Source organism: Talpa occidentalis, unplaced genomic scaffold (genome assembly GCF_014898055.3).
Source record: "Talpa occidentalis isolate TD23 unplaced genomic scaffold, MPIMG_talOcc4v2.1 talOcc4.12, whole genome shotgun sequence".
Classification (NCBI taxonomy): Eukaryota; Metazoa; Chordata; class Mammalia; order Eulipotyphla; family Talpidae; genus Talpa; species Talpa occidentalis.
This window is the reverse complement of record NW_023601212.1, coordinates 69,760,280-69,778,922: the sequence shown is the minus strand read 5'-3', so window position 1 is coordinate 69,778,922 and position 18,643 is coordinate 69,760,280. Positions and strand designations below refer to the sequence as shown.

The 18,643-nt window shown below is 46.1% G+C and overlaps 1 protein-coding gene across 2 annotated transcripts; it reads right to left on the bottom strand.

Annotated features, from left to right (window-relative positions):
* Positions 1 to 5,969: 5,969 nt before the first annotated feature.
* LOC119240098 (CD48 antigen) lies at positions 5,970 to 16,864 on the bottom strand. 2 transcript variants are annotated; one of them, XR_008551302.1, is made up of 5 exons: positions 16,669 to 16,864; positions 9,799 to 10,095; positions 8,652 to 8,915; positions 6,233 to 6,388; positions 5,970 to 6,083 (listed from the first exon to the last, which is right to left on the bottom strand). XR_008551302.1 is itself a non-coding variant. In XM_037504460.2 (4 exons), the coding sequence occupies exons 1-4, from the start codon at positions 16,736 to 16,738 to the stop codon at positions 6,309 to 6,311; spliced, it is 711 nt and encodes a 236-aa protein (XP_037360357.1). In that variant the 5' UTR covers positions 16,739 to 16,864; the 3' UTR covers positions 6,140 to 6,308. The 2 variants fall into 2 exon arrangements, 1 of the variants encoding a protein (XP_037360357.1); XM_037504460.2 differs by lacking the exon at positions 5,970 to 6,083 and having other exon boundaries at positions 6,140 to 6,388.
* Between the last annotated feature and the right edge of the window lie 1,779 nt (positions 16,865 to 18,643).

Below are 18,643 nucleotides of genomic sequence, written 5' to 3'. Positions count from 1 at the left end.
GTGTGACCTGTATGATCAAACAGGGCTGTGTGTTCAGTGGACGCTGCACTTAGATTAACACTCTGGTGTCACCATCTTCAAATTCTTAATAATTTCACCTTTCAATTTGTGTTTCTTAAGTGACGTCCACTGGGACTCTGTTGCATCCTTCCAGGCCTGTTCATGGACGTCCTTAGGGACGCCCACGGTTCTCACCCAGTGGAGGTCCAGTGAGACTCCACGCTGATGCAACAGCTTCATAGAGTGTTGGTGGAATATGTTGCATCACCGCTGTGGACTAAAAGGAAAAGTTAAGCTAGTTTTGGTTTTGTTTTGTTTTCTGCATTTCCACTGTTCTGATAATAACAAAAGAGCTATGCATGTACCTGTTACAAAATGTGAATTGAGTAATTTCAGTCCTTCTGTAACAGGGTGGTCCCCAGGAAAGGGGGAGGTTACAGGTTTCCTGTCCCAACCAAAGGAGGGTGGAGCTAAGCAGGGAGGAGAAGAAGCTGCAGAGGAGACTGAGGTAGGAAGGAAGCAGGATGGAGAGCCAGAAGGATACCTGGAGGCGGCACATGGAGCCGAGAGACATGTGAAGAAACTGCACTTGCCTTTTGGTCGTGGACTGGCTGACATAGATGTTGGTGAGAGACCCATGGGGAGGTGACAATGGCAGTTTTGTCTTGATTTTGATTTTGCTCTTTTCCTCCCAGACTTGCCTGGTTGTTTCTGATCCTTTTCTGTGGGTTCCCACTGGAAGATGCTTTAGACGTGTGGCAGGCTTTGGGGCCTTGTTCTCTGCCAATCCTGCCTGCGTGGACTTTTTACTCACGAGGGGACAGGTAACTTGGGGTGCCTGGTTTAGAAACTATATTCTTTGCCTTTCCTGTATTATTTACTAATTGTATTAAAGTTCCTTTTTATTAAAGTCTCATGTGTGTTGATGTGGCAGATGGCAGAACCTATTTAGAGCAGGCAGGTTTGCGGGGTCTGGGGTGCCCCTCTCCCTGCCCTGTAACAATTCCACATCTGATTTCTCATATTTCATTGCAAACTGACACTGCACAATAAAAGCAGTAAAATTTATAATAACCATTAATATGTTTAATTTTATTTGGAGCAATATTAAATAGTCTATAAAAAATGCAATCCCAAGTAGAGAGAGAGGTTGAGGAAGAAAAGAAAAAGCTTTATGCTTTAATCATTTAATGGAACTTTTTTGGAAGGGTAGGAGAGAGGGAAAAACTAGACCTTATTTATTTTTTCTAGCCAGACCGCTAGGATAATATATCACAGCCTTGAAACAGCAAACAGGCGATATTATCACTTCAAGTAATCAGTTGGTAAAAAGACAAAGTCTTTATCTAGTTGGCAACAGAGCTGGGGCAGAACTCTGCACGATGTTTCCCTGTTCTTTGCTCCAAGGGAATCACAGCTCCTCCTCCTCCCACTCCTGAGGTGCTTACTTTTTCTCCCTTGACCTTGTCACCAAAAGGCTGTCTCTCTAGGGCTCTGGTATTTCAGGAGGCTGAGTCAGCAATACTGCATTTAGGCTTTCAGTGCAGTCATCTGTGAATGGTTTTTCTAAATCCAGCACATCATAACTTTTAATTAAATACCCAAATGTGCCTCTTGCACTGTTTATTCCCAGATACTGGTAGATAGCACAATCGAAACCCCTGTCCCTTCCAGGGACAGTGCCACCGTAAGGCTGTCCCTTCCCTCTACTGCAATTTCAGGAACCATTGAGAGGGGAGCCTGTCTCCCACACCCAGTGGGGCTCCGCCTCTCTTGTTTCTGCAGGGCCTCTCAGCTGAAAGATGTAATGCGTGAGAGTTTCAAGTAATGCACATCCCCATCTTGATGACCACAGACAGTCATCAACAAGCGCTTGGTTTGTATAAAACCAAACCAAGCAAAACGAAGACCCAGAAATCTTTTTCCACCTTCTAAATTCATGCTCTAGGGGACTTTGTTCCACAGTTGATGGTGTGGTGATCTTTGTGCCAAGAGGGGATTGGCAACAAGTACCTCTCCTAGCACCCTACCAGGTCCCAGGTGGGTTAGAGGATCTGCCAACGTGGAGTCTGTACTAACAAGAAGCTGAAGTGTGGAGGGCTTTGGTTTGGTCCAAGGGAAATCCCTCCTGCCAGGACCAGCATTTGCCACGTGAGATTTGGGCTCTCCAAAACTCCCCTGTGCCATTTCTGATCCAGAGTTTAGCACCAGTTTTTTTCTATTTCACTTTATAGCATTGAAACATAAAGGAACCAGCGTCCAGAGGCAAGTGACATATGCTTTAACCTTGCTGCTGTCCTTAATTTCTTCATTCAAAAATTTCGCTTAAAAGATCCAAATTCTCTTACAAAACCTAAATAAGAGGCCAGGAAAAAGACTAATCAATACAAAGTAAAAATAAAAATCAACAAGCAACTATAAACCAGAGACACACACGGGGGGGGGGGGGTGGAGAGAGGGAGGGAGGGGGAGGGAAAGGAAGGACTAGAGTCAAAATAAGGGGGGGGTGCAATTGTATGGGGAATATAACCAAAATGAAATGCATACATTGTGCAAAGATGAAAAAAGAATTACATAAAATAAAATATTAAATAAAAAAAAATCCAAATTCTCATTCCTCTTTTAAAATAGATTCATGCCTTAAGCCCCAATGGCCAATGGCAAAGACTTTTATTTCCCATGAATGAGAGCGACTCCTTCCTGGCCATGGTCTGGATGAGGTGCACCTGATCATCCACACGCTTGACACACAACCTCCAGCTGCCGTGTCATCTTTACCTCCTGCATCTACGTGAATCTTTTGCTTTGTTGTTGCAATGCATGGTGCAGCAGGCCAGGTAGTCCTGGAGCTTCTCCAGCTAGCTGGTCACCAAGGCCTGGGCTCGATAAATCCAGAGGCACGTGACAGTGCTCAGGGTGCTGGTGTGCCTCCTGCCTGGAGGCCTGGCTGTCCTCACAACAGCCAGTGCTGCACCAGATGACGCCGGTGACTTCCGGGTGTCCCCTCTCTATTCTTCATTGTAGAATCTACTGCTTCCTGCACCTGGAGCTGCTGCAGCTTAGCCATGCAACCCCAGCTGCACCTGGCCCTAATGACAGTTTTTTTTTTCTGCTTCTTGAAGAAGGGGGTCCACATTTTCAGTATGCACTGAGTCCCACAAAGCCACAAAGTGTGTGTCTGGTACTGCCTTGAGGGATGGGGATGGGGCAGGGGAGTGTTGGTGCTGGTGACTTGGGTGTCTCTGGTAGGATTTGACTCAGGTTTCCAAGTCAATAGACCAATACAAGCATGACGTCTGGAGAGCTGTGCTGCTTAAAGTAACATGTTACTTAAAGTAATATTTCTTTCCTCTTATTATTTCTACCGTATGTGTGTATTTGTATGTGTGTGTGTATGTTGTTTGTGTGTGAGAGAGAGAGAGAAAGACAGAGCACACATGTGTCTGTGTTGCCCAAGAAAACCTCCTCTTCTACCAAGAGAAAGGGAAAAGGGAAGGAGACAGGCACAGTGAAGAGACCCATCAAAGGACAACAGCTGTGAGAGGTGAATTTGGAGGGGATTTGCAGAGAATGGGTGTCTTGGGGGCCCAGAATATCTTGTGGTGACAAATAAACCCAAACTTCCTTTACCAGGCACACCCTACCAAGACCAGGCAGCTTGCGGTTTGGACCCGGGTGCCTGACTTCATATGACTCCACCACTGAGCTCACTTCCTGCCACATCATGTGATGCCTTTCTGGTGGCCATCCACGTAAGACTGGGGAAAGGAGTTTTTCTGTATTGGCCCATGTATTAGAGCTCCCTAAAGAAACAGAACCAGTAGGGGGCCTCCCTGGTGGTGCCAGGGGTCAAGACGCAACACTATGAAGCTATCTGCAGCCACTGCAGCATGAGTTCAATCCCCAGCCGGGGAAGTACCCACATGGCGCAGCAGACCTCTCCTGTCTCTCCTGCTGCTCCCCTCAGCAGTGTATTTCAGTAGATCTGCCTGTTCTCTCCCCACTCTGTCTCTGGTGAATCCTCTTACCCCCTGCACCTCTGGCCTGCACGCCAGTTCTTGTATGCATAAATAAATCTTTATTTATTAAAAAAAAAAAAACCAGAATCAGTAGTAGATACTACTACTGGTAGATACATACACATATATACACAGAGACGATACCCAAACACACACACACACAGGACAGGAGATACTCTCACTCGAGACACAGCCACAGGAGATACACACATGCGTAGGAGATAAGTAGACACACAGGAGACCCACACACATTAAGACAGGAGATACCATGCACATACACATATAAGAGAAACACAGGAGACCTACACACACAAGAACTTTAAGACACACATACATGTAAAGAGATTTATTATAAGGAGTTGGCTCATGCAGCTTGACAAGCCCCAAGATCTGAGTCAGCAAGCTGGAGCTCCAGCACTGTGATGACGTAGTTCCAGTCCAGATATGAAGGAAAGATGAAGGGGCAGGATGGTCACAGAGCAGGTTGTCCATGTCCATGTAAAGGAGGATTCCTGGAGCCCTCCATGGCTTTCTCAGGTTTTTATTGAACTTTACATATAGTGTGGCAAAGAGGTACACGGCAGGCAGGCCTCCAAGCCCCCAGCAGGTCTTCACTCTGGGCTTCTCTGGCCTGCCTTCTCCTCTTCTCTCTCCTGCTTCCGCTCCTCTGGTGACTATCCCAATACTCCTCCCATGGCCCACAGAAGTAAACACCACAACAGTGTAACAACTGCAGGTGCCCCATCAGGCAGGGCAATCCTAATGGTGGGAGGGTAGAAAAGCCTGAAAACTATTTACCCTACATACGACAAAAGTAAATGTCCTGGCGGGAAGGCGGGCAGGCCGGAGGAGTCTCGCCACTTGGCAGGAGGGAGAGCTTTCCTTCAGTTCAGGCCTTCAACAGATGGGACGAGGCCCACCCCCACTGGGGAGGGCAATTCGCTTCACTCAGGCCCGCATTCAAATGTCAGCCTCACCCAGACACACACACACACACACACACACACACGCACGCACGCACGCACGCACGCACGCACGCGAACGCACACACCCAGATTAACACCTGGCTGAATATCCAGGCATCCTTGTGGCTTCTGCTTCAACAAGGTCTTTCTCGGGAATGCCTGCCGCTCCTCGCCCTTCACGCACTGCACGTTCATGGGGCGCCTCTCTCCCCCCTCTTCTCCCCCTTCTCTCCCCTCCTCCCCCTCTTGCCCCCTCTCTTCCCCACCCCTTCTCTTCTCCCCCGCCCCTCCCCACGCCCCCTCTCCCCCCCACGCCCCCTCTCCCCTCCCCTTCCGCGGGACCGGAGTCCTGGAGGTGGCCGGTTCTGGCGCGGGGAAGGGGGCCGGGGCGCGGAGTTCGAGGGGGCGCGCGTGCCTCGCCTTTTTTTTGGGGGGGCGGCGGTGTTGACGCTTAGGCGGCGCCCTTCCACCGGGGCCCTGCGGCGCCGCGGCCACCCCCCAACTCCCCCAAGACCAGCCCCCCGCCGCCTCTCTGCCACCCCCCTCTCCCGCCCACCGGGGCCTCTGGCCTCGGGCTGGGACGGGAGGGGAAGGGGGCGTTCGCGAGAGTCCTTTAGGGGGACGCTTGGCGCATTAGGGGCTCACAGGAGGCGGGCGGCGCCGCGAGTCCGGGAGCGGCGTTTGGAGCGTTTCTGCCGCTTTGTTGCCGCCGGCGTGCGCAGTCGTGCCTGGACTGGGGGCTCCCATCCCTTCCCCTTCCCCTCCCCTCCCACGTCGGGCGACCGGCGCTAGTGGAGGAGGAGGGCGGCAGCCACGGCCCTTGCGCGTCTCTTTCCCGCCCTGCTTAAAAAAACCAAACCTGGGCCTCCCCGGTGGCGCAGCGGTTGAGCGCTGGGTTGCGAAGCTGCCCGCGGCCTCGGCGGCGCCGGTTCGATCCCCGGCTGCTCCCCGGCCCCAGAGGAGGGTCCCACATGGCGCGCAGACCTCTCCTGCTGCCCGCTGCTCCCCTCAGCAGTGTACGTCGGTCTTTTTGCCTGCTCTGCTTCCCGCTCTGGCTCTGGTGAGTTCTCTCACCCTCCCGCGCTTCTGACTGCACCCACTGCTCGTATAAATAAATAAACAAAACAAACAAATAAATAAATAAAACATGCCTCTATAAAAAAAAATGTAATAAAAAAAAAAACCCAAACCTATTTCTCCATTTGAACCCGTTCAATATCGGGGCTGCTCTATAACACATTTATATACCAGAGTTCTCAGCCTGCTGCAGACCAAGGCAAGATTCTTGCACGCAGAAGCCGCACGGGAGTGGGAAACGCTCCTCTTACATCAACAGGAGGCCAAGAACTGTGGGCAGCATGACCACCAGCCAATGGACAGGCCAGGCTCTCACAGAGGACGCACCTGAAAGAGCAAGAGAACCTCACATTACCTGGTTGCTTAACATGGCGTCGGGCGGGGGGAGCCAACACTGGGTTGGGGGCCCACAGGACAGGCCAGGGGTGTCCGCAGCCTGGGAGACTCGCTTCTGCGGGACAGCAGGAGCTGGCAGGGCCCAGGTGTGCGCAGATAACCGCATAAAGCTGCTGTGTGCAGCTGCCTTCAGGGAAGGAAGAACCTCAGCCCCCCTCCATCTTCAGGCCATTAACCATCTGTAGGAGGTGAAAGGGGAAGAGAAGAGGTAGGAAGGGAGGGAATAAGAGGAGGGAAGGGAAGGAGGAAAAAGAGAGAAGAGGGGAGCAGAGTAAAAGGGAGGGGAGAAGACAGGAGAGGAAATGGGAGAGAAGAGAGGAGAAAGACAAGAAGAAAAATGGAGGGAGGGTCAAAAAAGGGAAGAGAGAAGAGTGGAGAGAGGGAGGGGAGGGGAGAGGGCCAGAGAGGGGGAGGGGAGGGGGGAAGCAGACAATGAAAGGAGAAAGGGTAGAGGGATTACATAGGAAAGAGCCATTAAGGACACTGCTCAAGGAGAACTGGGGTGGCTTAAAGGTGACAGGAGGCTTAAACCCTTCAAGAAAAGGGGTGTCTGGTTGCCTACCCCTCTCTGCAGTAAGCAGTTGATTTATGAAGGACAGGATCACCTCCTTTTTCTGGATCTGACATGAAGGTGGTGTTGGTCAGACCAACTTGTGGTCCCTCAGTCAGACACCCCACTGGCTCAGGGGGTCTGCAGTGGAAGAAAAGCAGGCATGTCAGGAGAGAGAGAAGAGGCAGGTCCTTCTTCTTCCCTCTAGTGGGAAGAAGAAAGAGGGCATGGGCTCTCGAGTCCATGATGGGAGCAGAGGTAAAAGGTCAGCACAGGCGAGGAATAGACTGGGCCTCAGAAGACCGCAAGAAAATGTCCCCACACATGCCCCATGTTGGCACAGCTATTCCGAAGCATATGTGGACCAGGGCCCGGGGTGTGTAGTCTCTGGGAGACTACACAGTCTGCAATGCTGGAGAGAGTCTCCAAGTCTGTTAAGGTGTCCCTGGCACCTAGGGCTTCCAGGATTAAAGGGACTGGGCACACATAATTTAGCTACATTCAGTGAAGTCTCCTCAGGCACAGTGCTAGCTGGGTTGGCTATACTGTCCCGTGTAATCCTTAAAACAACATGTAAGGGGCCTCCCCGGTGGCACAGCGGTTGATTGCTGGGTTGCAAAGCTGCCCGCTGCCTCTGCAGCGCTGGTTCGATCCCCCGCTGCTCCCCGGCCACCGGAGGAGGGTCCCACATGGCGCGCAGACCTCTCCTGCCGCCCGCTGCTCCCCTCAGCAGTGTACTTCGGTCCTTCTGCCTGCTCTGCTCTCCGCTCTGGCTCTGGTGAATTCTCTCACCCTCCCGCGCTTCTGACTGTACCCAGTGCTTGTATAAATCAATCAATCAATCAATCAATCTTGTATAAATAAATAAATAAATCTTTAAAAAAAAAACAAACAACAACAACATGTAAGAACTGCTATTTGTTACTTGAGAAGGATGTGACTTGGAGAAGCAAACAACATGTTTGGCTAGTCCTGTAAATCCCAGGTTAGTCGCCGGGGTGGCTGGCTCCCGTACCTAAGGTCTAGCTCCTCCACCATCAGACTGTGTCAAGACAGCGGGACTGAGGCTCTGGGAGGGTGCCCCAGAGAGAAGAACTGAAGAGAAACCCAAAATATGCCTTTCAAGCTCATCAGAACTTTCAAGTTCATGAACCCAGGGAAGTGGAGTGTATGACTTAAGGTAAGGTTCTCCCTCTGGCCACTGCTTGTTTTCATTCACGCAAGTCCATCTACTCATCTGCATCCATGCTAGTCAGGTTACCTTGCAGACCCCTCAGGCCCTGCTCACCAGCTGTCCTCTCAACAACATGTGTTGAATGAATGACACATGTTGCTCTCCTCAAACCTCAGGTTGTTCATGTCTGCCCTGGCTTCTGGTGTCAGGGTCAGGCATTGTGAAAGGAGTCAGGACAAGGGGCCCATGGCCACCCTGTGCCAGTCACCCTTGCAGGTGAAGGCCCCGAGCTCTACAAGGCAGGGGGGGGCTTGTAAAGGCCAGTGGCAAAGCCCCAGGTAGACCCTGAAGTCCCTTTGAGTCTCATCACCAAGTTCTGTGCTAGGAAGCCAGGTGGTCTTTACCCCTTTTTCTCTCAAGTGGAAACAAATCACCCAGGCCTCCTCTGCACACTTGGGGAAACTTCTTACCCGGCACACACAATGAGGAGACATTGATTGTGGCTTTCTTCCATTCAAAAGGATTGCTGACATTGCAGGTGTAAAAGTCAGAGTAGTTCTGTTGGTTGACGATGAGCTCAAGCATACCGTGCTGGAATTCAGGAAGGAGCCCTGACTCCCCATACCAGCTGTAACTCACGGATGGGTCACGCACCACACATGAGAGGTTTAGAAAACAATTGCTGTTCACCTTTTTTATCATCTCTTGTTTTAGAACTGGCTGGGGCACAGGACCTAAAGATAAGAGGTGTATGAGATAAAAAAATAAATGTAGTATATTTATTAGTGCTTACAGTAGCATCAAGGGCTGAGCCAACAAAGCGCAAAGGGAACCAGAAGTCTCTGCATGTGGTGGAAATCACCATCATCCAGAAGAGCCCTACAGGGAGTCAGGGAGCTCTTTGTCCTCAGCATCTCCAAGCAGTGGAGCTACCCTGGAGTAAAGCTAAGCTGGATCCAGGGTCATACCACACAAACAAACAAAAGAGGTATATGACCCACTGTGGCAGAGAAGGGCTGGGACCAAGAATTGGCATCCTACCCAAGTCTGCCCTGGAGCCTTTCTCTAGCAATGGCCTGCTAGCGACACCTTGGCCCGTTCATCCTGCAAGAGCGCCTCGACCCAGAGACAACAGGAGTCCTGGGGTCAGAGGGACTGGCCTGTGTATGGCAAAGCCCTTTCCTGGACTGTGGCGGAGCTAGAGGAGTCTCTCGTGGCCCTAGCACATGCAGAGGACAGCACTGTGTCTGTAGACTCATCTCAGGTTTAGCACAGAGCTGGCCACATAGCAGGTGTTGTAAGTATCTATAAAGATGGACAGCAGATGGATGGATGGGGGGAGGTGGAGTGGGTAGAGCAGCTATGAGAAAGGAAGGACAAAACACCAGTTTTCGAGTACGACATGCCTGGGTCCTGCACACAGTGAAGTCATTTGCTTTGCCTTTTGCTGATGCAGGCTCTACCTCAGATGGAACTGGCTTACAAGGAATGATTAAGCCTGCCCTGAGGTTTTTTTCTCCTCCTCCCAGAGCATCCTCATGATCCCCAGGAAGCCTCCCGGGGTACACCCTGGATCTCCCTGGAAAGGGGACTTGCCCTTCAGTTTCCCCAACTCACCAAACACCTGCAGCTGAATGGTCTTTTGCTCTATCTTTCCCTCGTTGCTCACCACCTCGCAGATGTAGGTGCTGCTGTCACTCTTCTGGACACGAGAGATGTGCAATGTACGAGACTGATCAAGATGGATCCTGCTCTTCATTTCATTATCGAAGTATGTAAGTTCTCCAGAATCCCATAACACAATCTTCTTGCTGGTGTTGAAAAACCAGCTGACTTCTCTGTATTTACCCGAATGGGGCATAAGCAGACGCACGTTGCTGCCAGCAAGGGCAGTCACCTTGTGTTCTGGTTGACCTGCAAGGGAGAGTCACAGTGAGCCTGCACTGGAGAAGCAGAGCTGTGCAGTTCAGGCTTTGGGAGGTTGTGGGGCAAGGGAGGAGGAAGAAGTTTCTGTTTGGTAGCGATGAGTATGGGTTGCATCAGAGGAAATGTCCCTGATGATCAACTCAATAAAATTGGAGCGTTAGGGTCTCCCTGGTGGTGCAGAGGGTTAAAACGCAGCACTATGAAGCTATCCACGGCCACTGCAGCAGGCATTCGATCCCCGCCAGGGAGGAGACCCACATGGCTCAGCAGACCTCTCATGTGTCACCTGCTGCTCCCCTCAGCAGTGCATTTTAGTATATCCACCTGTTCTGCTCTCCCCTCTGTCTCTGGTGAACGAACCCTCGCACCCTCCTGCTCATCTGGCCTACACCCCAGGTCTTCTATGTATAAATCTTTTTTAAAAAATGGAGCTTTAGAAGTAAGCGTAGGGACAGGGATAACACTAAAAAGCCATCTAGCTTTGCCTCAGACCATAATGAAACTCTCTGGTCCTGGCTCTATCCCTTATAATCAAACAGCAGGTTTTCAAATAAAATCATGACAGATCATGTCTCTACTCCCAAGACTTGTGTTCTCCATGGGTTCCAGCAGTAGGTGGTAGGAGTCAGAGCTACTTAAAATGCTTAGAATACAATTTAATTAATGTAAATATAGTACTTAGAATAATACTTGGGATATTAGTAAGCGTTCAATAACTTTCATGTATTGTTATTTTATTATTATCACCTACATTATAGTTTGTATCTATAATAATTAGTACTATGGCTAAATTATTTTTTATTGTATTTTTATTATATTTTATATATTTTTTGCATCATTTTTCATTTTTGCACAACGTATGCATTTTCGTCTTGGTTATAGTCCCCACACAATTTTCCCCCTCCCCCCCTTGATTTGATCCTACTCCCTCCTCCCCCACTGTAGTGTGTCTCTGGTTAATAGTTGCTTGTTGATTTTGATTTTTACTTTATTATAATTCGTCTTTTTTCTGGTCCCTTATTTAGGTTTTCTAAATTCCTGCTATGAGTGAGACCATCTGGTATTTTTCTTTTTCTTTCTGGCTTATTTTGCTGAGCATGATCCCTTCCATCTCCATTCATGTTGCTGCAAATTGCATGAGTTTATCTTTTTTCATTGCTGAGTAATATTCCATGGTGTATATGTACCACATCTTCTTGACCCAGTCATCTATTTTTGGGCATTTGGGTTGTTTCCATAGCTTAGCTATTGTAAATAGTGCTGCTATAAACAGAGGGGTGCAGGTGCCCTTTGGAATTAATATTTCTGTGTCCTTTGGGTAAATACCTAGCAGTGGAATTGCTGTATCATATGGAAGCTCCATCTTTAGCAGATTGAGGACTCTCCACACAGCTCTCCATAGTGGTTGTGTTATAGGGAACCCCAATACAAAACGGGTTGCCTGACTATGGGTCCTCACCTGCATGCCTAAAAGGGGCTACTTATTAATACTCACCTGTAGGCACACACAAAAGATTAATAAAAGGTTTATTTATAAAAGAAAGGGGAAATGAAGAAATGAATAACTCAGGGAGAAAAAGAGGGAGATTAACTCATGAATGCGTCCTACCCGATCTGCTGATCTGGAATCCCAATGGCAGGCTGAGAGCTGGTGAAGAGTCAAGAGCTGTGAGGCCAAGAGAGAGACCCAAGGCCCGTGTATCTGGTTTTATATCAAACCGGGCAGCTAACTCCGCCCTCAGGTCAGGTCCCAGCAACCCTCCCTTTGGTGATGATGGGATTTGTCATTTCCAGTGTCTTGATGGCTTTGGTCTGGAGTGGGGGTGGAGTCCACAAAGCCTGTATGGAATTAGCTCAGGACATCCTTTCCCCCTAACAGTTGGACCAGTTTGCATTCCTACCAGCAGTGCAGGAGAGTTCCTTTATCTCCACATCCTTGCCAACATTTGTTGTTGCTAGTTTTTTTTAATATGTGCCATTCTCACTGGTATAAGATGGTATCTCATTGTAGTTTTAATTTGCATTTCCCTGATTACAAGTGATGTTGAACATTTTTTCATATGTCTGTTGGCCATTTGCATTTCTTCTTTGGAGAAGTTTATTTTTAGCTCTTCTGCCCATTTTTTGACTGGATTATTCACTTTGTTTTTGTTGAATCTCAGCAGCTCTTTGTAGAACTATGGCTAAATTATTAATAAGCTTAATAATTGCCTGTTGAAATGATTTTGTTCTACCCAAAGAATAACAAAACAAAGATAAAATTAATGACATATTTTTTAGAAATGAACCCCTATATGTGAATATGAAAGAGTGAAGAATGTGGCAGAAGAGGACTAAAATTCAAAGAATCATAACAGTTCCTGAAGAAGTTTTCACTCATAGCCTGATGATCTAAATGTACAAGACAACTGTATGTATAAGAGATAAGAAGGGCAGATCACTAGCTTAGGATATATGATGGTAATAAGAATCCCAGCACTATCACCAGATCAAAGATCTTCCCTGAAACTTCCTCGAGGACAGAAGAATAATGATGGGTCAAAAGCAAAAAGGATACAGATCATTGTGACTCAAGTTATGATTCAGATCCAGTTATAATTTGCATCTTTTCTTCTTTTGAGAACAAATTCTGCTTTATAGGACAATGGGGTCATGGTTGGCAAGGGTATCCCTACATGCTTAGAAGAACTTCAAACTGACTTGTGAAGAAGTAACACATAGTCCTTAAGGCTGTGGGCTTCTTCAGTGCAAAAGTCACATCTTAAGCAACTTTGAATCCTCACAATACTTGGCTTATAGTGTTTACTGTGGAATTGAATTAGCAAATGAATGACTGACAGGGACGAAATGCCTCCGTAAGTGTTCCTATCTACTCTTCTTCATGACCTCCTACTAGTCAAAAGTGTTTTTTACATTTTTATTGTAAATTTCACATTTGTATTATACATATTCTCCCTCTTGCTTACACCTTAACATGAGTTTGGACTAAAAGGCCAGAGGGAAAGAGGAGATACACAAAGACTAGAACAACATGAATTAGGTTGGATACAGATGTTACAACGTGAATGCTCCAAGTGAGATTCTGACAGAATCTCTGTCAAAGAGGGATGAAAAGACTGAAGAGGGCAGGAAAAGCCTTGCAGGAAGTGCTGCCATATTTCACAAATTGTGTTTCCTTTAATGTCTTTTAAGACACTGCAAAAAGAAATTGGAGTCACTACTTAATTATTATGATCAATGAATTGTGTCTCTTAAATATTGCGATGGGACCTAACTGGGCCAGTGGAGTCCTATCTTATGACTGAGTCTGGAGTAAATTAATAAGATATAGCATTAAGACCAGAAAGCAGAGCAGCAGTGGAGGAGCACCCAGTAATTCTCAAAAGAAACAACTCAAAGATTGTTGACTATAGCACTCAAGGTTTCAGGTTATCTATAAGTTAATGCAAAGCCATCAAGGGGAAAATAAAAGCCAAGGGAAATCTTATATCAAGCAGCCTCAGTATTGAAAATAATGAAGGAAGAGTTAAATTTGTTATGAAATGTTAAATGAAAAGATTGCCTAGAAAAATAACAATACTAAAAATAGAAGGTGTAGAAAGGATCTTCATTGACCATATAAAAGGGAAAATATCCTAGTTTTCTGAAAGAATGCTATAATTCATTAACAGGTTGAAGAACAAAGATGGATTAATTTTATTAATATAGATTGCCAATTAATGCAGAGACATGCAGTACTATTAGGAATATCAATATGGTACTTTCATTGGCTAACAGAAAGTTATCTAATAAATACATATATATTTGTTCATTGATATTTTTCTCTTGTATAATAAATTTATTTCTATTTTTAAAGTAAATTTACAAAAGCTTTATTACCTTCCTAACAATTTTATATTTTAGATGGTAAGAAAACTACATTAAGGACAAATATCATTTTTATTTACTTCTAAAAGAAAAAAGAAATAAGGTTATGTGTCTGCATGCTCAAGATAAAGTAACTGTTTACCTTAGTTTGTAATAGAAAATGAACAAGATCTTTCTTGTACCATGCTTTTTGTCTGTTGAAAGTAATATTAAAATGGAAAAAAATTAAATCAAAGAAAGTTATAATCTACTAAGAGAGAGAAATGTTTCTAAAGAGGACATTCTGACTTCTCTAAATGTCACTACTATCCTGTCCAGTAAAACTCTTAAGGAAAGAGGTTTTGCGTAAGGATATGTACTGTAAAGCAAAACCTAAAAGAATTTATCAAGGCCAAGATGTACATGAAAGAAGTCTGAGGAAGGATAAAGTGTTAAAGGAGTTATTATAAAGCAACAGAACAACAAATACAGTGGTAACAGGCGCATAAACTATATAACACACACAAGGAGTAGAGTAACAATGTGACCCATCAGAATGAGTTTGAGACTAGACCATCTAATAGGTCCCACAAATAGTCTGTCATATTCTAACCTCAGTAGAACCTTAAAACAGAAATCAATAGAAACAACATGTAAGACAACGGAAACACAAAACATAATAGGAAGCCCTCAAAAAAAAGAAAAAGAAAAAGATAAGACACATTTTAAAAAGTGAACAAAATGCAATGAGTACTTATGTTGCAATAATCACCTGAAATGTATGTGGACTGAATTTACCAGTCAAAAGGTGAAGAATGACTGATTGGATTTCAAAACAAAGTCTAACATTTTGTTGTTGAAAATAAACCTATCTTGCCAACAAAGACAGGTACAGGCCTAGAATTAATGCCTGGAAGATAATCCTACAAGAAAATGGTAACCAAAAGAATTCAAGAACAGCTAGAATTAGATAAAACAAACTTGCAATGAAGAAAGGTAATAAGAGAGAGAGACAGATTACTTTATGGACCTAATACAACAAGAAGAAATAACACTTATAAATACATATGCACTTGGTGATGGAGCACTAAGATACATTAGACAATTATTAACAGAGCTAAACAGACAGTTGACTATAAGATAATAATACTAGGGGATTTTAACTCTACTTACAACTATAGACAGATCATCAAGATTGAGACTAAATAAGGAATCAATAGCCTTGAAAGAGGAATTAGGCCAAATAGATTTAACAGGTCTCTACAGATGTTATTGGTGAAGAAAGATATCTAAAAGGGCTTCCAAATTTGTCCAAAAATCATTCCTTTTCACAGCGGAAAAAAAACTACTGTGCCCCAAGAAGATCTGGATGTATACCCTGAAAGAAGTCCTTGAGGTCATTCATTCACTTGTTTAACAATTATTTATTGAGTCTGGGCTCTAGGCACTGTGCTAAGTTCGCACCAGACATAGTCCCTGATCTCACAGAGCTCAAGGATCATCAAACTTCAACCAGAATCTGGAGCATGAACTTTCCAGGAGGAATTCACATGAAGGGGAGAGCAGGGATAGAAAAGGTGCAGGAATTATAGGCAGGAGAAAAGACTTGTACAAAGAGTTAGAGGTAAGACAAAAAGTACCTCCTTCCAGGCAAACAGTTAAATTTAGAAAGCTTGTGGTTATATGGGGGGAGTCATAAATTGGGACTCAGATGACCATCTGTAGCATAATTTGTACACAGCGATTTAGGCACGTGTACCCTGTACTTACTGAAAGTCCGGAAAGTTTCTGTTTCTTCTGGCAACTCCATCTTTCTCACTCAGCAATTGGATTAATACCTCACATCACCCCCATTCCAATGCTGTGAGTATTCTAGGAGATGAACCCACCCCAGGGAGTCCTGAAGACACCAGGTCTCTGCATTGATGCAGTCACACCCCAGAGCCAAAGCAGGGTCTCCTGAAAGGCCCTGGTGAGTGTCAACACCTTTCCTTCTGACCCCCCTAAAAGGGACATGCTACTCTAACCTATGATGTGACTTTTTTTTCCATATTTGTTCATTTTTCTCATTTTTCTCCATTGTGGTGAGTATTAAAGTCCTTTAAATGAAAAAGACCTGAATACCTATGGTGGCAGAGGGTGCAATAGTGAAAAGTATGGTGATTTAATCCTTACTTCTGGCTGTCTAGGCAGATGAATGATGGAGGGCTGGGCAGCTGTAACAGAAAAAGGAAAGCAAATCCCCCCCCACCAGCCCCCGGCACAGGATGGGGCAGAACAAGCACATCACAGAGGATCGGGCCTTAACTTTTAACACCCTGGTGTTTGGGGTTTCCTCTACTGCTGAGGCTAGGTCTCAGCTCAGACCCCTATTCAAAGACTCGAGAGGAAGCAATATTTCCCAAATTTTCTTTACTAAAAGTGCGATCTTTTTGAGGACAAAATGGTAGCAGCCTCTGGACACAAACTTAGATGTGGGGCTGACATGGCACCAGGAAATGGGAACCCTAATCACACAGTATGAGAGCAGCTTCCTCTTCAAATTTAGCAAATCTCATAGACAAAGAGAAGGTATATATTCTCCAAGGCTAAGGAAGGCCCCCTGCTGCCTGGAGCCCACACTCCTCTTCCAGAGTTGAGCCACACCCCACACCCCCTTTCCATCGGACCCCACCTCTGGTGCACAATCACAGGCAGACAATGTGTGGAAAGTACCTTGAATGCCAGTCTCCAGCAGGAACAGAAGTTGTAGGACCAGACACCATTCCCATCCTTGCCAGTACATGCTGCTTCCGACCTTCTCAGGACACTGGAAACTTCAAGGATAAGCTAAAAAGAGATTCAGCACTCCCATCCTCTTGAAGTAATGACTCCAAAAAGTGAACACCAGTAAGTGAACCCACACTTCTTCATTTCCTCATCTAGCCCTCAGGGTGGGGCCAAGAGAACGGAAATAGATGGCCTTTTTTTTTTTTTTTTTTTTTTTTTTAACTAAGAACACAGAAATGAGCAATCTTGTTTGTATTGTTTTCTGACGAGAGAATCTGAAGCTTCTACGGGATCCTCAGAGGGATCTGTGCTCAGAAAAGATTAAGGGGTCCTTATAGTTGATATCTGCTATGGTTTCCCAGGTAGGAATCACCCTGACTGACTCAGCGGCTGAGACCAGCAGGTTCCCCCCGCACCACCCCTCCACACACACACACACAAAAACTGTGGGTATTCTGTTCTAAGGGAACTCTGAGTTGTGAGAATCAGAAATTGGGAAGTCAGATCTTCACAGCCTTAGGGCTGTGCTTCTACCTCCTCAGCTCCTCCACAGCCTGTTTCCTTTCTGATAAATGCACTGTCTGAACTTAACATTGACTACCCAGTGAACGTGCATAGAAAAGTAAGATTATTGTCCCCCAAGTGGATACCAGACACTTGTGGTCTAAGAAATCTCAGGCTCATTTCTATTCAATCAGAACACTTTGGGGGCCCAGTAGTTAAGCCAAAGTCCCTGAAACAGCACACCCGTAACTATTTCAGAATCGGGGACACTTCTGATTCTCCACATGGAGGTGCCCAACAAAGCCGCTGTTCTCTTCAACCTGTGGATTCCTGGGATGAGAATAGTTACCATCCTTTATCAACATGGGGAAGCTGAGTCAGCACAATGTGTGGGAGTGTCTATGACACCCCATATGCTTGATCATGCGTAGCCCTGTGAGGTGAGGAGGCCATTTTACAGCTGAAACTCAGGGTCGACTTGTCATGTTTCAGCCCCAGTCCACCCCCAAATTGGCCCTTAGCTCCTCCCCCAAATTGGCAATAGTCAGGCTTTGCACTAGGAGAGGAGAAAAGACAGAAGTAGAATGACCAAGGTTGAAGTGGGGTTAGCTAGGTTAGACTTTAAAGGAAGTTGAGAACATAGTTGAGGAAGAGGTGGAGTCGGAGAGAGAATGGGGCAAGGGAAGGAAGTGAAACAAATTGTTGTGCTTTGCTCAGCCCCCTCCTTTGAGGAGTCTTCCTCTGAGGAGGCCATGAGTTTTGTTGAAGCATATGCTTCAGCAATTTTTTCAGGGCAAATCATTCAGAAGCATATGTTCAGAATTTTTTATAGCATTTGTTGAAGCATTCACTGAGGTATTGACCAGTGGAGAATAACAAAAACTATTTTCAAACTCTAGGACCAGCACCATAGGCAGGCGGCAGTCCCGGTGAGGAAAAGAACAATGCCGTGGGTGGCTGAGCGGGCAGCAGCATGGAACAGAGGACCCAGACAATATCCTGGTGCTGGCCTAAGGAGCCATTCAGGAGGTAAGCAGAAGAAAGGGATCCTGGAGAGGAAAATGATCTGTTGGATAGACCCAGAGGAGTCTAAGAGAAAGTGATATCTCAAAAAATATATAGGAAAGAACTCCAAAACAGCATCCAGGTAAGTGAACATGTGTCAGTTGCCACTTAGTAATTGTGTGGTTACTGATCACCTTGACTTAGGTGAGAGCCATTTTAGTGGAGACCAAAGCCAAATTTCCTTCCCTCTGGCCCTTCAACTCCCTCCCCAGATCTGTTGGTTATTTCTTTAGCTATATCTGCGAGTGTAGAATGAAAGTAACACTCCTGCTGGTTCCTAAGCAATTCATGGCCTAATAGAGGAAATTGAGAAGCAAAGTGTTGAAGTGTTGTTGTATGAGTGTTGCTGAGG